This window comes from Salmo salar, chromosome 22, assembly GCF_965601325.2.
Source record: "Salmo salar chromosome 22, fSalSal1, whole genome shotgun sequence".
Classification (NCBI taxonomy): Eukaryota; Metazoa; Chordata; class Actinopteri; order Salmoniformes; family Salmonidae; genus Salmo; species Salmo salar.
Window position 1 is genome coordinate 26,718,992 of NC_138312.1, and position 19,429 is coordinate 26,738,420.

At 42.1% G+C, this 19,429-nt stretch overlaps 1 protein-coding gene across 1 annotated transcript; it reads right to left on the reverse strand.

Annotated features, from left to right (window-relative positions):
* Positions 1–7,673: 7,673 nt before the first annotated feature.
* On the reverse strand, positions 7,674–15,068 carry errfi (ERBB receptor feedback inhibitor 1). The gene is given in 4 exon segments (NM_001173711.1): positions 7,674–10,721; positions 11,181–11,263; positions 11,862–12,062; positions 14,820–15,068. Coding segments are annotated over 3 exon segments (1,368 nt in total). The 5' UTR covers positions 12,014–12,062; positions 14,820–15,068; the 3' UTR covers positions 7,674–9,588.
* Positions 15,069–19,429: the final 4,361 nt, after the last annotated feature.

The following is a 19,429-nucleotide window of genomic DNA, read 5'->3' on the forward strand; positions in this document are numbered from 1 at the left end:
GCCGCAGGCCTGATGAAAACAGCACCCTGTCAGAAGATGCTTAGACTTATTCACCTTGTTATGACCCTATACTTGTGATGAAAGGTCAAGTTCCGGTCAAACCTACTTCTGAGCTTTTAATTGCTGACAAGACGGTTGCTGCTATCAAGGGGAGGTTAGATTCATTAAAATGTTGTTGCCAGGGAAAGTCACGCAAGGGGAACTGGGGAGGCTATATTAGTTACAGGACGTCTTAGACACTTTGCAGAACCTGGGGAGAGCTATCATATACTGTACTCTGTCCCAACTTCTGCCTACAATTGTATTACTAAAGGAGAATTTTAATACTTAAACAAAGAGTCTGTGTTTCCTTTCTACTACCAATATATATACGTTTGCAAATTATATAGACCTGATCATCTGTTGAAGAAATTGACCAACACTTCATACATTTCTGCTGCAGACTGGTAGTTCGACACCCTAGGATTTTCTACTTCTGTTGTGAATCGATAGTCTCAGAGTTTAACCATTTAAACCCATTTGGCCAATGCTCCACGCTGTATGGTCTTGTTCTTTGCTGGAGCTGTAGTGCCAACCTTCGGTTACATGTAGCTACCACTTCATATTTTCTGGTCTTAGAAGTTCAACCATTTGCAACCTTAGCTTACACCGTGGTTTGCGTGGTCTGGTATGAATTGCATCACGGGGGCTTTTATACTTTTGAGAAAAGGGGCCATCTCATCATGTTTGTGCCCACATGGGCGTGGCAACTGACTGTGCATAAGTTACCATAAAATAACAAATTGTAATTTAGAAGACTAAATCACATTGTTATCTTTTCAAAAGTATTTTTATACTTATTCATCCATCTTATACAACATTCAGAAGTAAACCTGACAGCTGGGAAATGTACACTTTAAGAGATATAGTTATGTGTGTTTTCTGTCCTTCATGAGATCACCAAATGAAACACTCGACATGACTGTCCCTTAACTGTCCACGGACCATTCCCACGTTCTCAAAAATAGAAATATTGTTTAATTCCCCAATTTTTGGGATTAGGAGTTTCTAAAGAGAAGCTCTTTGTTCTCCATAGGCTCTCTCCCGCCATGTTCCATGGCAGCGAAGAGAGAGATTCTAGCAGGAATTTATGACCGTTGTAAAACCTGATGTGAGAGAGGGAGGGGGGCCACGATATACACCCCAAAAGGGCCACAAACACAAAATGAGAGAATCTGCAGAAGGAACTGGACACCTGTTAAAAACACATGAAACAACACACCGAGACGCACTCAGAAACCATAAAAGACTTGCCTTTTCCTGTGGAAAGAGAACCTGAAACAACTGTCATTCTGGACAAAAACTACTCCCCTGTGTGTTCTCCAGCTCCAACAACATCAAAACAAACAGTGGGAAGCAACAAAGTAACCACTGACACACCAGTGAAATCAACTCGTTATAGAAGACATTTACATTTTTACATTTACGTCATTTAGCAGACGCTCTTATCCAGAGCGACTTACAGAAGACCTACCAGAATGCCAAAACTCGACCAGTGTTCAAAAGACTATACTGAAAAACTGAAAACAAGAGCCTGAAAAAAATAATGTCATAGTGTTTATAATTCAAAAACATCTGTTAATAGTTCACTAAAGTTTATTGCATTGTACTGGCCGCCTACTCGTCTTCTCTCTAATTCAAGACAAAAGAAGAAATTGAAATGGCAATAATAACAATGTGATGGCAGTTGTGATGTTCATTATGTTTTGAAGAAAAAAGCAACATTTGGATAAGGGTGGTGCTGTTATTAATTACTACATGTGATCATCTGTGCTTGTACTTGAGCCATGACATCAGATAAATGTGGTTATTCTACCTGCATCCCTGCCTCAGTGACCTATATATTACAATAACATTTTTGCACTGATGCATTGCAAATAGTTGCACAGGACATTACGTCTTTGCCATGTAGAGGTGTAGCTAACTACTGGAACCACACACTGCTTCCTTTGGAAAAATAAAATAAAATATGGGTGAAGTAGGCAAGAATGTCCTTTCTTTTTCAGCTTCAGACCTGCCTAAGTTTACTTGAAATGTTCTGTTTGTGTTTAAAAGGATAAATTACAAATTTTCTTAACATTTGACTACAGAGTGATATGATCTTGCAATTTGGATGTAGTGAACAACTTTTTCCAAGGTGCTTTAGTTAAATAAACTATATTTTTCTTAAGGGTAGCTTTACTTCTTCTAGTTTGAAGTAAATGGTAGCTTGGTCAACTATATTTTAAGAGTAGCTTCTCCAACACTGGCCATTATTATAATTTATGTATTTATTTCATCTTTATTTAACTAGGCAAGTCAGTTAATTTAGAGATAGCCTCCTTTTTTCCAGTTTTCGCCTAAATGACATACCCAAATCGAACTACCTGTAGCTCAGGCCCTGAAGCAAGGATATGAATATTCTTGGTACCATTTGAAAGGAAACACTTTGAAGTTTGTGGAAATGTGAATTGAATGTAGGAGAATATAACACAATATTTCTGGTAGAAGACCAACCAGTCTTTTTCTACCACCATCTTTGAAATGCAAAAAAGGTCATAGTTCTAGCCATCACTCTGGTTGTAATTCCGATAGTGTCCACAAGATGGCAAGTGTATGTGCAATGTTTCAGATGGATAACTTGAAGTATGAGTGAACTACAAGACTTTTAGTCCCCAGGTACATTTGGGTAAATCGTGAAGGAGACATTCGCAATCATATTACATTTTTCTGCAAGAATATCGTCAAATCTGTATACTTGGACTTTGATTTAGCTTTCCAAGTATTAGTAGCCATATTATAAGTTCAACATTTGCAAAACAACCAGTTTTCATAACTTCATAACTCTGAATATCATTATAATTTTTGTCCAAAATGAAAAGGCATGCTGTCGTACAAGGTTAGTAGCTACATTTTATGACATATACATGGTTTCCGGATACTCCAGTAAAGCCCAGCTCATTGGCTATCTAGCTAGCTTTGTTTGACCACAATTGGTGCTTATTTGACAAAGATACAGTTGTTAAAGTGATGACCGCCCTCATATTCGGCGTGCCATGAAGGCGTCGCTCTCTGACCAAATATGGTGTCCTATAGGATATACTACACGCCTAATGATATAGTGAAGTCTTGTTACCTTCTAGGATCTCTGAGGAATACATAAAAATGATTTTATCTAACAAAATGACACTTCGTGTTATCTCTGGGACCCTTTGGATGATAAATCAGAGCAAGATCTCAGAATATAAGTACACATTTAACCTTGAGAGGTGAATTTATCAAACCTATTGCGGTGAAAAAAGGGTTTTGTTGTTAGGAGCTCTCCTCAAACAATAGCATGGCATTTTTTCGCAGTAATAGCTACTGTTAATTGGGCAGTGCAGTTATATTAACAAGAATTTAACCTTTCAGCCGATATAAGACACTTATATGTACCGACATTTGTTGTTACTCTAAAATCTGCGATCTTGACATAATGCGCTGCATGATTATTTACAACTGTCCCGTTGACGGGACACCGATCCTTAATTAAGAACAAATTCTTATTTACAATGCCGGCCTACCCCGGCCAAACCCTAACACGGAAGACGCTGGGCCAATTGTGCGACGCCCTATGGGAATCCCAATAACGTCCGGTTGTGATACTGTCAGGTGCGTCGTAGAAAGTGGACCAAGGCGCAGCGGGTATTGTGCTCATCTTCTTTTATTTATATAAGTGAACACTTAAACAAAATAAATCGACGTCAACCAACAGTTCCATAAGAACACAAGGACTATACGAAAAACAACTACCCACAAAACCCATGAAGAAAAGATCCCTACTTAAATATGATCTCTAATCAGAGGCAACGAGATTCAGCTGCCTCCAATTAGAGATCAACCCAAAATACACAACATAGAAATATAAGAACTAGAATAAACACATAGAAACAGATAACATAAACCAAAAACCCCGAAACACACAAAACAAACACCCCCTGCCACGCCCTGACCAAACTACAATATCAAATAACCCCTTTTACTGGTCAGGACGTGACAGATACAGCCTGGAATCAAACCAGGGTCTGTAGTGACGCCTCTAGCACTGAGATGCAGTGCCTTAGACTGATGCGCCACAAAACTAGGAAATAACATGTATGGAATCATGTTGTATCCAAACAAGTGTTAAACAAATCAAAATATATTTTAGATTTTAGACTCTTCAAAGTAGCCACCCTTTGAATTGATGACAACTTTGCACACTCTTATCCAGCTTCACCTGGAATGCTTTTCCAACAGTTTTGAAGGAGTTGACACATATGCTGAGCACGTGTTGGCTGCTTTTCCTTCACTCTGCTGTCCAACTCATCACAAATCATCTGAATTGGGTTGAGGTCGGGTGATTGTGGAGGCCAGGTCATCTGATGCAGCACTCCATTACTCTCCTTCTTGGTCAAATAGCCCTTACACAGCCTGGAGGTGTGTTGGGTCATTGTCCTGTTGAAAAACAAATTATAGTTGCACTAAGCCCAAACCAGATGGGATGGCGTATCGCTGCAGAATTCTGTGGTAGCCATGCTGGTTAAGTGCGCCTTGAATTCTAAATAAATCACTGACAGTGTCACCAGCAAAGCACCCCCACACCATCACACCTGCCCCTCCATGCTTTACGATGGGAACTACACACGCTGAGATCATCCGTTCACCTTCTCTGCATCTCATAATGACACAGCGGTTGGAATAAAAAATCTCAAATTTGGACTCATTAGACCAAAGGACAGATTTCCACCGGTCTAATGTCCATTGCTCGTGTTTCTTGCCCCAAGCAAGTCTCTTCTTATTATTGGTGTCCTTTAGTAGTGGTTTCTTTGCAGCAATTCGACCATGAAGGCCTGATTCACGAAGTCTTCTCTGAACATGATGTTGAGATATGTCTGTTACTTGAACTCTGTGAAGCATTTATTTGGCCTGCAATTTCTGAGGCTGGTAACTCTAATGAACTTATCCTCTGCACTAGAGGTAACTCTGGGTCTTCCTTTCCTGTGGTGGTCCTCATGAGAGCCAGGTTCATCATAGCGCTTGATGTTTTTTGCGACTGCACTTGAAGAAACTTTCAAAGTTCTTGAAATTTTCCAGACTGACTGACCTTCATGTCTGAAAGTAATGATGGACTGTCATTTCTCTTTGCTTATTTGAGCTGTTCTTGTCTTAATATGGACTTGGTCTTTTACCAAATAGGTGTTTCTTCTGTATACCACCCCTACCTTGTCACAACACAACTGATTGGCTCAAATGCATTAAGAAGAAAAGAAATTCCCCAAATTAACTTTTTAACAAGGCACACCTGTTAATTGAAATGCATTTCCAGATGACTACCTCATGAAGCTTGTTGACAGAATGCCAAGAGTGCAAAGCTGTCATCAAGGCAAAGGGAGGCTACTTTGAAGAATCTGAAATATAAAATATACACTGCTCGAAAAAATAAAGGGAACACTTAAACAACACAATGTAACTCCAAGTCAATCACACTTCTGTGAAATCAAACTGTCCACTTAGGAAGCAACACTGATTGACAATACATTTCACATGCTGTTGTGCAAATGGAATAGACAACAGGTGGAAATTATAGGCAATTAGCAAGACACCCCCAATAAAGGAGTGGTTCTGCAGGTGGGGACCACAGACAACTTCTCAGTTCCTATGCTTCCTGGCTGATGTTTTGGTCACTTTTGAATGCTGGCGGTGCTTTCACTCTAGTGGTAGCATGAGACGGAGTCTACAACCCACACAAGTGGCTCAGGTAGTGCAGCTCATACAGGATGGCACATCAATGCGAGCTGTGGCAAGAAGGTTTGCTGTGTCTATCAGCATAGTGTCCAGAGCATGGAGGCGCTACCAGGAGACAGGCCAGTACATCAGGAGACGTGGAGGAGGCCGTAGGAGGGCAACAACCCAGCAGCAGGACCGCTACCTCCGCCTTTGTGCATGGAGGAGCAGGAGGAGCACTGCCAGAGCCCTGCAAAATGACCTCCAGCAGGCCACAAATGTGCATGTGTCTGCTCAAATGGTCAGAAACAGACTCCATGAGGGTGGTATGAGGGCCCGACGTCCACAGGTGGGGGTTGTGCTTACAGCCCAACACCGTGCAGGACGTTTGGCATTTGCCAGAGAACACCAAGATTGGCAAATTCGCCACTGGCGCCCTGTGCTCTTCACAGATGAAAGCAGGTTCACACTGAGCACGTGACAGACGTGACAGAGTCTGGAGACGCCGTGGAGAACGTTCTGCTGCCTGCAACATCCTCCAGCATGACCGGTTTGGCGGTAGGTCAGTCATGGTGTGGGGTGGCATTTCTTTGGGGGGCCGCACAGCCCTCCATGTGCTCACCAGAGGTAGCCTGACTGCCATTAGGTACCGAGATGAGATCCTCAGACCCCTCGTGAGACCATATGCTGGTGCGGTTGGCCCTGGGTTCCTCCTAATGCAAGACAATGCTAGACCTCATGTGGCTGGAGTGTGTCAGCAGTTCCTGCAAGAGGAAGGCATTGATGCTATGGACTGGCCCGCCCGTTCCCCAGACCTGAATCCAATTGAGCACATCTGGGACATCATGTCTCGCTCCATCCACCAACGCCACGTTGCACCACAGACTGTCCAGGAGTTGGCGGATGCTTTAGTCCAGGTCTGGGAGGAGATCCCTCAGGAGACCATCCGCCACCTCATCAGGAGCATGCCCATGCGTTGTAGGGAGGTCATACAGGCACGTGGAGGCCACACACACTACTGAGCCTCATTTTGACTTGTTTTAAGGACATTACATCAAAGTTTGATCAGCCTGTAGTGTGGTTTTCCACTTTAATTTTGAGTGTGACTCCAAATCCAGACCTCCATGGGTTGATAAATTGGATTTCCATTGATTATTTTTGTGTGATTTTGTTGTCAGCACATTCAACTATGTAAAGAAAAAAGTATTTAATAAGATTATTTCTTTCATTCAGATCTAGGATGTGTTGTCTAAGTGTTCCCTTTATTTTTTTGAGCAGTATATTTGGATTTGTTTATCATTTTTTGGATTACATGATTCCATATGTGTTATTTCATAGTTTTGATGTCTTCACTATTATTCTACAATGTAAAAAAATAGTAAAAATAAAGAAAAACCCTTGAATGAGTAGGTGTGTCCAAACTTTTGACTGGTACTGTACAGTTAAGTATTATTTGCAGTTGTCACTATGACAATGAACACAGTGAATGGTCTTGTATTACCACCGTATTAATAGGCCTAAAGCATGAACTGGGATGCATTGATCAGTTGATTGACAGGTGTCTTATAAATTATTGACTGCACTGACAAATATTTTCAAATAAAATAACTCTTCCAGTCATCATTCAAGCTATGGACTCCCGAAGTGAAACATGAAGCACTGAAGACCTGAGCCACCAGGACATCTAGCCTCTGAGTTGCTCAACAGGTAGCCAGGGGGGAAAGAGTCATTCTTTCAACCAGGAAGGGGAAGGTAATGTATACCTGTCTAAGTAACTCTGCTTTGTGTTTGGACTGCAGCCAACTGTAATGAGGCACTGCTTAAGGGTGTGATAAAACAGGCCCAACAGCTGAATCAGAGTTCATCTCACACCATTCAACACATGCAACTAACAGAATACAGAAGACCGATTCATAAATAAGTCATTTTATTTTCTCCTTTAAAAGACTGATACATTGATCAACTATTCATAATGACAACTGGAATTATGTTAAATACTGACACAGCATAGGGTTCTTTACTTCCAGTGCATTAGTTTCACCACAGCAGATAATGTCAATTCTCAATTAACTAAAGTCTTCATTTGATTTCATTGTTTCCGATAAGACATGGTAATAGGTTAAGGTTAAATAACAGTGTACTATGTAAACAATTTCTTATACATTAAATATAAAAACATGGCCTCTGCTAGGTTTCTCTTCACGTTGCCCTGGAGGGAAAATATACTGAAGTGACCATTTGACTTTAGAGCTAATCTGATATGGATTGGAACACCATGTTTTATGTCGAGGATTACTTCCACACACTTGCTACATTTACTATGTCATCACGATGGTTCTTGAATAATCTATAACAATAAAATCTATATTGTTTCCTGGCCGCCAGCAGCCAAAGTCTCTGGACTACACCCACGGCAATCATGTCAGGCAGGAATGCACGAGCAGAACAGGAAAGTCTGTCAAGTAGGTAAGCCTGACGCAGTCTGCATAATATAGGTCTATGTATTCACGTGTGCCCAACATCTGTGATCCATGATCACTTGTGTATATATAATGAAAGGTCTGATTGTGTTTAAAATTCTAAAACGTGGTAAATTGACTGAGTGAATTAGTGGTTTTGATTGTCATAAGGGATTGAGAAATATTTGGCAATGTTTCAGTTATAGTTTTTATTCTTCAATTCTAATTCTTTTAGGATTACAGTCCACAAAATGTTGAGTAATATGTTGATTTGTATTCTGGGAGGTTGTATTGAAGGCAGTTAGTTCCACACATTGACTCACAGCTTGACCAACTACTGAGCTCCCCACAGTTTGATACAATTCAGTTGAGAAAATCATATGTTCAACAGGAACATTGTGCAACAAAAATTCTGGAGAATGAAAGTAATATAGGGGTTAGGGAGGATACACTTTGCAACCATGTATTTGGAAGCAGTGATGAAAACAGGCAGAGAACAGTAACAAATATTGTTAACCTAATTTTCTACAATATGGTAGAAAAGTCACACAAAAACAGCAGAGAAAACAAACACTTGCACCACGTACACACATGCTTAACAAAGTACAAGCTGCACTAGACATTCCATTGGATACATGCATACCAATATTCCACTCCCCCCACTGGTACAGAGTTGTACATCCAGTGAGGGAAACAGAAACACACTGCCATCCATAAATATAGTGGCCTGATTAAGACTGAAATATCAACAAGGCAGGACATGTGCATTCCCATTTTCATGCTTATACAAAATAGGAGTTAGGGTGGGGATGTAGGTGGAGAATCCTTCATTTAAAGTGTTTAAATACATTGGGCTCTTTAGACTTCATGGATGCAACACAAGATAATAATTGCTTTACTGACCCTTTGTCCCTAAGTTCTGAGACACACAAGCAATATCAAAACACAATATACACACCTCACAAAATGTCCTCTACCTGTGAGACACACAACACTGAGAACATGAGGCACAAGTCCTGCTTATACCCTAAAACTGAACCACTGTATCAGCAAAACATTTACTCAATGTACTGACAAATCATATAAAAAATAATCACTCCAAAATTGTTAAATATCACCCCCCCACACACACAATAGTTAGACAACGTTTAGCTCATGTGTTTTGATTGCAATTTCAAATGTCCCAGTAACTCTAAATGGTATGTCAAAAACCCTATGTTTTTAGAATACTGAGGTAAAACTACCAACGTCGTCCGTGTTAAAGCAGCAGTAAACGTTTGAAGGCTTCAGTGTCCTGAGGCACTTTGTGCCCAGAGGTTGTTTGCTCATGTCCAGTGGAGTCCTTCCCTAACTTCTCTCCTCCAGCTCAAACTAAATCCACCTGTGCTTTCCTCCTGGTCTGACAATCCCACTCTGGGTCTGAAGCCCCTCTACTGCGACCTGCCGGGCAGTCCATATCCCGGATGAACTTCTCCAGGTAAGGTTTGTCTAGGTAGGCAGGCCTCTGTGGAAGCAGGAAGTAGTGTGTGGTGCTGGCCTTCATGCCATTCTCCATGACTGGCAGGATGCAGGGAGACCCCTCGCTGTTCTGCCTCTGTAAACCCCGCCTCACGTACTTAGGGTCTGGGGCAAAGCTCTGCGTGGGAGGCATAACACCGTTGAGGTACGAGGGGAGGCTCTTGGGGCTTGGGGTACGGGAGCTGCCTTGAGACAACAAAGGGTCCCTGGGGGGAACCTTGGGGGGCTTGTCCTCGTCACTGTAGGCCCCAGAGGACACCTCGGCTGACCAGCGGCGGTAGTCTGCAGTCTTGATGGGTCGTGGCGGGATGGGCACGCGGGGGGGCACCTCTGGTTTGTCCATGCCCTGAGTGTGGCGGTGGTGACAGGGCAGGCGCAGCAACGTGGGCTTGTTGAAGGAGCCAGCAGGGCCGGAATGAGAGCGTCGCAGCTTCCTCTGGGCTCGGTCCTGCTGTCTGGGACACACTGGTTGCTCCGATGGCTGTTGCTCTACCTGCTCCAATCTTTGTTGCTGCTCCTGTTGTCGCTGCTGTGCCTGTATCCGCTGCTGCTCCTGCCGTTCCAGTGGTCTCTGCTGCCCCACTGGCCCCTCAAAGTAGGCATAGTTAATCTGTCCACAGTGCCTGAAGCTCCTGCGGCTGGGGGCTCCGTAGCGGGAGGCAGAGGGTTTAGGGGGACACTGCTCAGGAACCAAGCAACGGCTGTCATCTGAACTGGTGAAGAACTCTACCTCATTGTCCATGGCCTGGTCAGGGGAAAGGTCTCCCCGCCCAGGGAGAGGGGGCAGGGGCTTGGCCCCCCGGCTAGGTGTGTTTGGGGGACTGCAGCGTTCGTACACAGACAACCTCTGGAAGGACGGGACCACCTGGTCATCCTCAGCAGGGCTAGGGGTGGAGGGCTCAGCACTGGATGACAGGGACAGATGGGTGGGACGGGACTTCTTTGAGGGTAACCGCTGTGCACCAGGGCTATGTTTGTGTCCTGCAGAGGTAGAGAGGAGAGACAGTGATTAGAAAACCAATTAGATATCAATATTGACATTTGGTAAAGACCAGAGAACAATTACAACCATAGTACATCACTAATTAACTTTCACCAGGCTCCCAGCAGGGTATCTAGGTTAAAAGGTTCCTGAGAGAGTGGAGGTCAACAGAGGCACACCTCAATTACTTGAAAGCAGTTCTCCTCTCAGAGTTTTGTTAAACATTCCCCAGGATATATTTAGAGCAGGTCAGGCCCTTGGCAGCCATTCTGGCTTTCTATTCTTATAGAAACAGGAAAACCTCCCAGTAAACATTGACCAGTTGGCTCAGAGGCATAGTATTAAATCCCTCCTTGTAAGGCTGTGTATAAGGCAGAGGGCAAAAGGAAGGATTGTGGGTGTAAGTGGTGGTTGGTAACATAAAAATAGAATCTTCAGTGGCTGGGTCCAGTACTTACTCTCAGAATTGAGCGATGGTGGCACCTGCTGCTGAAACTGAAAGTTGTATTCCGTGGGTGCTGCATCCATACTGAAGTACAAACTGTAAAATGACATGACGCACATTGTTGAGTAATTGTCCAATCTGCATGTAGTTAAAATAATTCCAACCATCCCTGCAGGAATACCCTTGGTAAAATATTAACTGGAATAAAAATCATATTCTAGTAACAGGGGACAGATGTGAGTAGGGTTGGGTAGGCTACATTCTAAACGGTATCGTTACATTTACTAGTTGCCTGTCCAGAATTGTAATCAGTACATATCTTTTGGATTACCCAAACTCAGTAACAATCAGATTACTTTCAGTTACTTTCCATCAAACACTTTGGTGTGTCATCATAGTGTTGCCTGACTTGTAATCAGACTCGCTCAGGTTTAACAAACTTATGATTCTTTTCAATGCAGAATTTAATGTCATTGGGAAAACGGAAAGGCGTCAATGTATTTTTTGGCAAACATCCTTTTTGAATTGAAAGGTAAGCCAAGAAGTAATCTAGTTTTTCAAAAGTATCTGTAATCTGATTCTAATATTTTTTGCTGGTAACATAACTGATTAGATCGATTTTTTGTTGTAATGAGATTACATGTAACTGAATACATGTCAGCAGTTACTCCAACCCTGCATACAGCAGACTTACTTGTCCAGCTCATGGTGGTGGCTCCATGAGGGCTTGGCTCCAGCCATGCTGAGACAGTGACTGGCCCGCAGGAAGGGGCTGTCTGTGGGTAAACAGATCTCCTGGGCAGTCAGGCCCGCTGTGGACATGCTCCACGCACAATCGGGTCGCATCAAAGCCAGGAAACGCTCGGCTAGCCCCGGCTGGCTACTGCTGTTGGACCTGAAACACAGCCAAGACACAGGAACATGAGTGAAAGTGAAGAGGGTCCGAGGCAGGAGCCAGTTCTAAAAGTACGATTAGATATGACCCATTATGCTCATTGACAAATTTCCACCAACATGAGACACAATCCTCTGATGACGAGTGTCCTCTGGTGTTGTATTTTGCATTGAATAACGGAACCTAAAAGCTTTCTCCATATAGTAGAAAGAAATCCTGACGGGAGCCAAAAGAGATGCCCCTCCTCCTCCTTTCTAGAGCTGCTAGCCTGTTCTCTCTGACTAATTAAAGAGCTGTGGCCTTGTGCCTCACACTCCGGTAGTGGTTTTCAAAAAGAACATAGAGAAACATTATCCTTGGCTCCTCTTGCTGTGGAATGACAAATGTTCAGTTTGATGGGACTTGTAGACACCTGTGCCCCTACACACCATCAGGACAGAGAGCGCTATGTCACAATGCTTGCTACAGACAACATGTACATCCTATTCACAGTACAGACACACTACAAAAACAATACTCATTTTCTCACGCTGAGGAAACAGAACACAAGAGGAAAACCGCTAGTGACATGAATGTTCTTGTTAAACATACTATCAGGTATACCACAGTTCATCATACAACAGGTATAATGTGTTTGGATGAGGCTATAATGCCCTGCAAGACTTAGAAACATGTATACTCACATAAAATGTCTTAGTATCATGTAATAATGACGTCTAGCCTAAACAGCAATTTACAGTTGGTTCAAAAACTGCAGCGTCGAAATACGATATGATAAGCCTTTTAATAATAGATCATTACTACAAGCATTATACCTATTGGCTTTAAGTAAAGTGTTAGTCATACATCTTCCTACTGGATTTTATGTCAGTTAGAAAGAAAAAAGGCTGAATTTTAAACTAAACCGAAAACACTGACAGCGTCTTTATACAACAGCAGTGTTGATTGTGCCGCAGTAGGCAGGTATAGTTGACTGCAGATATCTTTTAGACAGGACTGTTCCTGTAACCAGAGATATGCCTGGTGTTGCAAGCACTCCCCATGTCAGATGACCTGGATGTCCGTGTCATGTCTAATGTGTGTCAGGGCTGAGTTGACAATGAGTTGACAAAATAATTGTGATGCTTTGTTTTACAGATGTGCCAAAATTCAGGCATATCTGATCTCACATACCCTGCAAAGTAGTCTTCTCTTGCTTTCTTGATGTGCTAATTTAAATGGCACCATTTGGAACAGCAGCACATTAAGGAATGTTCCAATGTATACAGTCTTCAGGAGAACATTCATCCCAGGTCAGACTAGTAATAGCCAGTAATTGTCATGCCTACAAAACACCCTGACGTTTTTTTTTGTATGGACCATAGACATGTGACATTCATTTTAATTAGGATCCTGTGGCCAGAAGAGGGGAATGAGTGCATCACACCATAGCCCCCGACTTCCTTTGAGTAGAGTGGCAACATGTGGGCTAGACCTGACCTGGGGGGGGGGGGGTCATCTCTGCCCAAATGTCAGAGACCACAACTTCACAGAAGTCTATGCCGCGTAGAGCAGTTCATCCAATGTGTTTTCTGCATGGCCAGAACAATGTACTGTATATCTATCTTCAACCATTAATCATCAGGATGTGGGGACACATCCATGGTATGTTAAGACCCTAGCAGGTCTAGAGAATGGATAGATTGATGTGTTGCCCAGACTGCTGGTCATTCAGAAACAAAGTTCTGGAACCACAGAATGCCCAGGATGTCAGCTGGGGCAAAACTGTCCAGCATGGCATCTCTCCATCCCTTGTCTAGGGCCCTGGATTTGATTCGGAGGGGATAGGAAGCAACTTGATCCTCAATAATAAACACCTAGGGGCTTGAGCTTCCTCTGGCAAGAGGTGCAAAAATAGTTAATACAGGCAGCGGTTAACCATAGTTTACATTGAGTGTATTTAGAGGCAACAGGAGTAAACAAATGGGTAGTTAGAGAAAATAATGAATGGGAACGTTGCAGGCAATTTTTTTCAGAGAAAATATAAATTTTTGTTGTTGTGTGGGAAGACGTGTGGTAATCACATTTGTGATGATGACAATCTGACCATCTCTATTTGACATGCATAGCCTACTAGAAGAATACCAAGACCTAGAGTTCAGCACAGTCACTCCAGGCCAAGAGGTATGGTGTTACACACCATGTAGCTACACACCAACAATATTAACCCCTTTGTGCAAGTCTGATACCATATTTTTCCTCGCACTGTGCTACTTTTGTCCAAAGCTCTATGTAATTGGGTGCCATTTCGAACATACCTTACTACAGCTCGTGACACATTGGGCACAGCAACACGTATAAGTTCACACCCCACTTATAACACCCCTGCAGCGGTTTCCGAGCAGCCATACTCGCTCTACCTGTGCTACAAGCAAACAGCGCGCACACCCCATCGCTATACAGGATCGATTGTAAGAGCTTTCCAAGGTGACCCACTCCATAATATACGTTTCAAATAAGGATCCCTCTGATCTTGATTCTTATGGCATTAATATGTTCATATTTACCATACAAGGAGAAAAACTTGTTCCAACTTTAAATTGCTTACTGTGTAACATATTGACTTAAAATGAGAGGCATAATAAAGACATAATAACAGGGGATACAATGTATCGGCTGGAATATAACAGGGACTGAATCAATCACTGCTGTCGTCATCAACACACCAAAAAATAATAATAGCTACATGTCACGTCAAACCAAGTTTTTAGAGCTCACCTTACAACCTCGCAGTTTTCACATCCGCTGTCACTTCTCCAACCGTTGAGAATCCTCTATTGCCGACAGTTCTAGCTCCCCTGTTTTGCTGTCGACATTAGTTTGGCCAATCTAGAGGCTTCAGTCTTATATGGCACTGAGCCGAAATAAAGGACAGCACATTTGCCACTATAACTAGTGTGTTCTGGGAGAATTCTCAATACTATTGTTGTGAGCGATGTTCTTTTAAGCTCCACCACGCAACACAAGAACACTCTGACTCCGCCTTTCACTCAGCTCTTAAAGACATAGCTTTCAATTTAGAGGCTTGTATACACAGCACCTGCACAGTAGACTACATTTATGAATATTTTATGGTTTCACTTTACATTAATAATGTATACTTAAAAGGATTTATAGGGGGTTTATATGTGTTTTACAGGCTACACTAGGAATAATAGATGTGCATGTATTTTATGAAGATGTAATAAACAGTTGGTAAACATTGGTAGAAATTGTGTCATTGCTTTATTGTACAATAGGCTATGATACATTATCATCTGATATAACACAAGTCAGTTTTATCTACAGTACTTGAGTGTTGCACATTGTATATTGGGTGTTGCAGTGTTTTAATTGTTTCAGATTATGCAGGGAGTACGTGTTTATAGTGCTTATCAATAACAAATAAACACAGCACACATTGTTGCATTTGGAGACCATAGTCCTACACTCGTGTATTAGTTGGACTGGAGAGAGGGGAATATATATTTTGTACAGTAAGTTCACTAAACTGCATGTTGTTTTACAGCATAAAGATAAGGTCATGTCTGTTAGATACTCAGGTACGGATTTAACAAGCTGTTCTGGACTCACAGCCTCCTGTGGCGCCACAGTGGCTGGGCAGAGAGAGGTTGTTTGAGGACCCTAGACTGAAATTGAACCTGTCTGAACACAAATGCATTCAGAGAATACGACACACACATACATATATCCATTACAGAAAAACCCACATGATTTCACATATGGAAAAATCACACGAATCATCAGGTGAAAACATGTTTTTGGAACACTTCACATGTGATCACATGTTTTCGGATGTGTTGTTTCATGTTATTACATGTTGCTTTACATGTTGTCACATGTTATCACATTAACTTCACATAAGATCACGTGATCACATGAAAACATTTGGCGTAAGGGATATCTCTGTTAGTTACACTGTGTAGGTACCATTACCTCCATCAACACTGTTGAAGCTGTGCTTTATCGTTTCCACATAGACTCAGTAGAATAGACACAATTCATGTAAAACACTCACACACAAGGCTGAAGGGAGACAGAGAGAAGGAGCGAAATGGAGTGGGTAATGGGGATGGCTCCAGGGGAGATAACAAGGCAGGCACAGCAAACACACAACAGAAACACTCTAATCTCTGCAGTATATTCTCTTGCATGGTAACTGAATGGTGCCCACATTGTCTGGCTACTGCTCCTTATCTGATCTCTGTGGGACATTTTTGTTTACCTGGGACCTGCTCTGTGTTCGTCAGAAGTGGCTGGGCAGCTCGGATGACGGAACAACAGTCTTTATAGACTTTACTCTGGTCATAAAGTCCCATGCCAGTCACTCAAGTCTGACACTATAGAGTCAAATTAGATGTGAATGAATTATAATGGACTTGTTCCATTGTACTGGAAAATGACACTATGACTTCATGACACTGTTTATGTATTACACAATTATTACACTGTATCAAAACCCTTCAACAGATGTGTATTTAGCATTACTTATTTACTTTATAAAATGATTCACACTATGTCTGTTACAATGTGTGCTGGAACACACATTGTAACCAGTACTTAGCTACACCGCTACATGGCAATAAATAATCAACTACTGAAAATACTACTTATATTTGAATTGAATTAAACTACCACCAAGCTACTGCAAAAGGTTTTTTTAATTAATAATTGAACTACATGTAGTTCACTACTCCCCAACACTGCTAATAACAGACCCTGGCCGTGACCCCGCTCTCCGAGGGTGTCTCATGGGTTGGGAAAGGAAAAAAATCACTTTTATTAACACATGCATACTAATATACACTTTTACATGTGTGAAATATGACAAATATAAGCACCCACCAAATTATTATTATTATCATTATTAGCCATTAAAAGCGCTGTGTGTGTGCCCCTTCAACCTAACTAGGTTAAACTAACTAGCTACAGCCATGCATGCTAACCAAACATAGCCATACAATGACTAGAAACAAGTGAAGTGCTAAATAAATAGAGGCAGAAACTGGAGGTGCGTGGTGGGAACAGAGTGTTCTTGTTGCTTGACTTGGTAAATCCCCATAAATCCCCCCTTTGGCCCCCGGACCTAACAGGCTTATCGTTAGATATGTTGCCCTGGATGGACCAGGCTCGCTCTAATCCCCTTTAATAATAATTTAAAAAAAAGTTGAATTGTCACCTAAACCAGATAGGTGAACTGAAATGTGTTGTTTTACAGGGTCAGCCATAGTAGCACAGCATCCCAGGAGCAAATTAGGGTTAAGCGCCTTACTCAAGGGGAAGAATGGTGGGTTTCTGAGATCAGATCACTGCATGGGTGTTTGTGGATCGGAAGGTGAGCTTGCGAGCTGTGTGTTGCTTGTGATGTCTGTGCAACTGCATAAATCAATACATATTGCTTTCTTTATTTTGCCAGCTTTTGTTGGCATTACCTATTTACAGTGATTTCGTATTCACACTAGAGAAGAAGCATATTACTGTGTAAGAGAATGAAATGGGAAAATACTATGATTGGAAAGATAATGTGATTGGATAGGATTGACTTGAGAACTTTGTGTGCTGAGTATTATTACCCCATGCCCCGCCCCTCTCCTCTCCCACCACTGCTTCCTCCCCTAACAGAGCCGTCCTCTTCACTCTGGTGCGTGCCTGATGTCACCACACAGGAAGTTCCTTATAAAGTCAGTCAGGCGGACAGAAAGGCAGGCAGGCAGCACATTCACAGAGAAGTGAGGGCTTGGGACAGTTTATAAAAAAAGTACTGACAAAGCTACAGGCACTCAACATGTCTTACACCCAAACACAGGACTCCTCTATCAGGTTCACACAAGAGAAAAGACATTACTTTACACTATGGGTCTGTCATATAGATGTTGATGGCTTAGGTTAAATCCCCTGCTGTATCCTCTTCAAGTATGCCAGAACTCATACCTACCTGCTTTTCTTTGAACCTGAGGGAATATGCCATTATCATTCACCCTTTCCAACACCAGGATATGTATGTGGTATGATGTTACATTCTCACAGCTGATTATTATGGCTTTCTTTCCAGCAGGAAGGGTGGGGTGTGCCAGATAGAAGAGAAAGAGAAAACATAGCTGAAAATGACTCATCCACTATGGAGGCCATCAGGTTGATGAACTCTACCTGTTGCAGTAATCCTGTTGCGTACGTGTATTTTCACTGTGAGTTTGAAGTTCACTTGGAATAGCAGAAATGGTATCATTGGACACTGATAGTAGGATGATGTAAAAATAATGTTTTGTTATTGTGGCAAGCTGGGAAGTTTTGCTATGTTAGTAAGAGGGAATGAACTGCATACATCAGTAGACCTACACATTGTCTTCCCCATACATAGTTATTGTCCTATTTCTCTTGTCAAGTATTTTCATAAATGAAGGGACATCAATGGTTTTCCCCAACATTTACAGTAGTAAAAAGTGATGAGAAACTAGCAGGTCTAGGGCCAATCTGAAGCATATAATTGTGCTCATTCAGTCCAGATGGGGGAGCGAGGCCAGATCCCTGGATGAGACTGACTCTGAGACATCTCCTCTCATGTATCTTGGCAGGAGAGTGGCTCTGCTCAGACCCACACAGACAATTTCAAGCCTCTGCCTTGGAAACATAACACAAGTCCCCAGGCAACAGCCTGTAATAGGCTGTCATCTCTCACTAAAATGTAAATATGACCATATTACAACACTTCTAGCCATTATCCAAACCACGCGTTCAAGAATCCTCCAGCTGCCTCTGATATTAATCACTTCTTTTCTGGGAAACAGAGGAATTTCAGAGTACGCCACCACAGCAGTGACTTCTATGGTACTTCCATTTAAGTAGGATTAAAAGTAGTAAGGGCGACTCACCCATTGCATCATTCTTTACCATTATGTTGAGCTCTATGAGTGCTGGCACAGCCTGCTATTAGAATGTGATGGGTAGAGAATGGTCTTGGTGACAGAAGAAAGGTATGCAAAATGAGTAGTTTTTCTTTGAGAAATGCATTAAATTACAGTACTACTGTATGCTGTCTCCCAACTGTGTGCGTGTGTGTGTTGTATGAGTGTGTGTTTGTGTGAGTGTGTTTGTGTGTGTGTATGTGTGTTTGTTTTTGTGTGTTTTAATGTGGTTTCACAGTTGGGGGTATAATGACCCCTGGGCTTTACTTGACACCAGCATCATAACACAATCATAACCATGTCATAACAGCTGATGTAACTTGTTATAATATGGTCATAAACACGCCTCCACAGACAGTACTGTCTTTTCATTTACGATTTAAACAAAGGAGCATCCATCATTCTACTGTATAAGCCACCTGTCTG